General features: G+C 31.3%; 1 protein-coding gene across 1 annotated transcript in view; it reads right to left on the bottom strand.

The window, feature by feature from the left end:
* The window catches only part of unc13b (unc-13 homolog B (C. elegans)), a 148,154-nt gene extending 146,551 nt beyond the window's left edge, over nt 1–1,603 (bottom strand). The window contains exon 1 of the mRNA XM_015390447.1: nt 1,375–1,603. Within this exon, the coding sequence (XP_015245933.1) occupies nt 1,375–1,396 (22 nt within the window). The 5' untranslated portion in view covers nt 1,397–1,603. The remainder of the gene's footprint in view (nt 1–1,374) is intronic.
* Between the last annotated feature and the right edge of the window lie 480 nt (nt 1,604–2,083).

Raw genomic sequence — 2,083 nt, forward strand, 5'->3', positions numbered from 1 at the left:
TTTTTTTTTGTTTTGTTTGTTTTTTTGTTTGTTTTTAGTCAACTGATTTAATATCCACTTCATATTTTATCATTACAAAATACATTTTGATTAATAAATAAGTAGATGTTTTTATTTTCCTTTTGTTTAAAGAAAAACGAATTATTCATTATCCATTTTCATTAACCATTTCTTAATTTATGAAATAGCAATTTTTACAGTAAATCAAGATTTAAAAGTAGCATACACACAAAATTCCGTAATGGTAGAATTTGCAAATCATAATGAAATCTTCTTCTTTGAATACATTGGTGGCATGTTTAAACTATTACTAACAGATCATATTTTTTTACGGATTTGTTTTTTTTTTTTTTTTTAAATCATTGCTGGATTTTGGCACTTTTGACACCCCGTATTCACAAAAAGAATTCTCAAATGTTTATGAATCAAATGTTTATGAATCAAACTATGATTGATCATTTTCATGTTTTACTATTTATGTATTCTTGGTACATATTCATATATAAAGATAAAATATTTTTAATGTATTGGACTTTATGAATTTATGAACTATATGAATTTTGAAACTGTATCACAAATGTAATCATTCATTAAAAAAAGATGTTTTTTTAGGATAATGTGGCACTTTGATCATGTTAACATTTGGGAAATCTATTAGCTTAACTTCATTGTTTTTTTGTTTTTTTTTAGTGAACTGATTTAATATCCATTTCATATTTTATAATAAAAAAAAACTACATTTTGATTTAGAAATAAGATGTTTTAATTTTCCTTTCTTTTAATGAAAAACTAATCCAAGGTCATTATCCTTTAGTTTCTTAATTTATGAAATTGCTATTTTTACACTAAATGTAGATTTAAACGTAGCCTACACATAAAATACCTTAACAGTATAATTTGCAAATCATAATGATATCTCATTCTTCTTCTTTGAATACATTGATGTCATATTTAAACTATTACAGAAAACATTTTTTAAGCATTTGTTGTTGTTTTTTTTAATTATTGCTGGATTTTTGGCATTTTTGGCACTTTTGGCACTCCGTATTCACAAAAAGAATTCTCAATTTATGAATCAAACAAGGATTGATAACTTTCATGTTTTACTATTTATGTATTCTTGGTACATTTTAAAGATAAAATATTATTAATGCATTGCACTTAAAAAAAACTGTATGAATTTTAAAATTGTATTACAAATGTAATCGTTCATTGAAAAAAATTATGTTTTTTTAGGATAATGCGGTACTTTGATGATGTAAACATTTGGGACTTTCTTTAGAAGTCACTCCAGTTTGGGACACTGCTTCCTCCCCATCGGTCACACTAAATGCTGCAACTAATTTTAAGTAAAAACAAACATTATGAACTTACCTCTGACACACAGTAACGACATGACAAAGCGAAGAGCAGCAGGTAGTTTCACAGTTTGAAGCTCTCAGCGGAGATTTAATCTCAGTGCGGTAACATTATAAGTTCCGTTAAAATGCTCTCAAAGCGGCCATAAAATCCTTTTCGATGCTCGCGGCTTTCTTGCTGTTAGCGGACAGAACGTAAAGAGCAGCTGCTCCCCACTGTGTCCACGCCATTATTAAAACTCTCATCCCAGTTTTCCGCTCGGACGGACAGCCGGAGGGAGCGCTTGGAAGGAGGAGGAGAAGACACCTGTTACTGGCGTCTGAGCTGACCAATCAGAGGAGAGCTTTCCAGCTAAAGGGCGGGGTGTTCTGTGGGAATTTTAACCAATCGCTGAGGCGAAGCGGCGAGGAAAGAACAGGTGACGCACACCTAACCCTAAAACAAATAAACCACGCGAATATTATCTTTTTTATTTGTTTGCTTATTTTTTATTTATCTGTGATAGATTTCTGCCATCATGTTTAATCGTACGCCTAAACAAAGGACCCTTTTCTCACAGTAAATCATTTAGACCAGGCGTCTTCAATGTTTTCCAGGTCAAGGACCCCCAAACTGATGGGGAGATGGAGCGGGGATCCCCTAGTTAGATATATTGCAGGGATTAAAGAAAAAATAATAATAAAATCCTTAGCCTAAACTATTTCGTACGGAAGAGGATTAGGGC

The sequence above is a fragment of the Cyprinodon variegatus genome, unplaced genomic scaffold (assembly GCF_000732505.1).
Source record: "Cyprinodon variegatus isolate N-32 unplaced genomic scaffold, C_variegatus-1.0 Scaffold500, whole genome shotgun sequence".
Taxonomy (NCBI): Eukaryota; Metazoa; Chordata; class Actinopteri; order Cyprinodontiformes; family Cyprinodontidae; genus Cyprinodon; species Cyprinodon variegatus.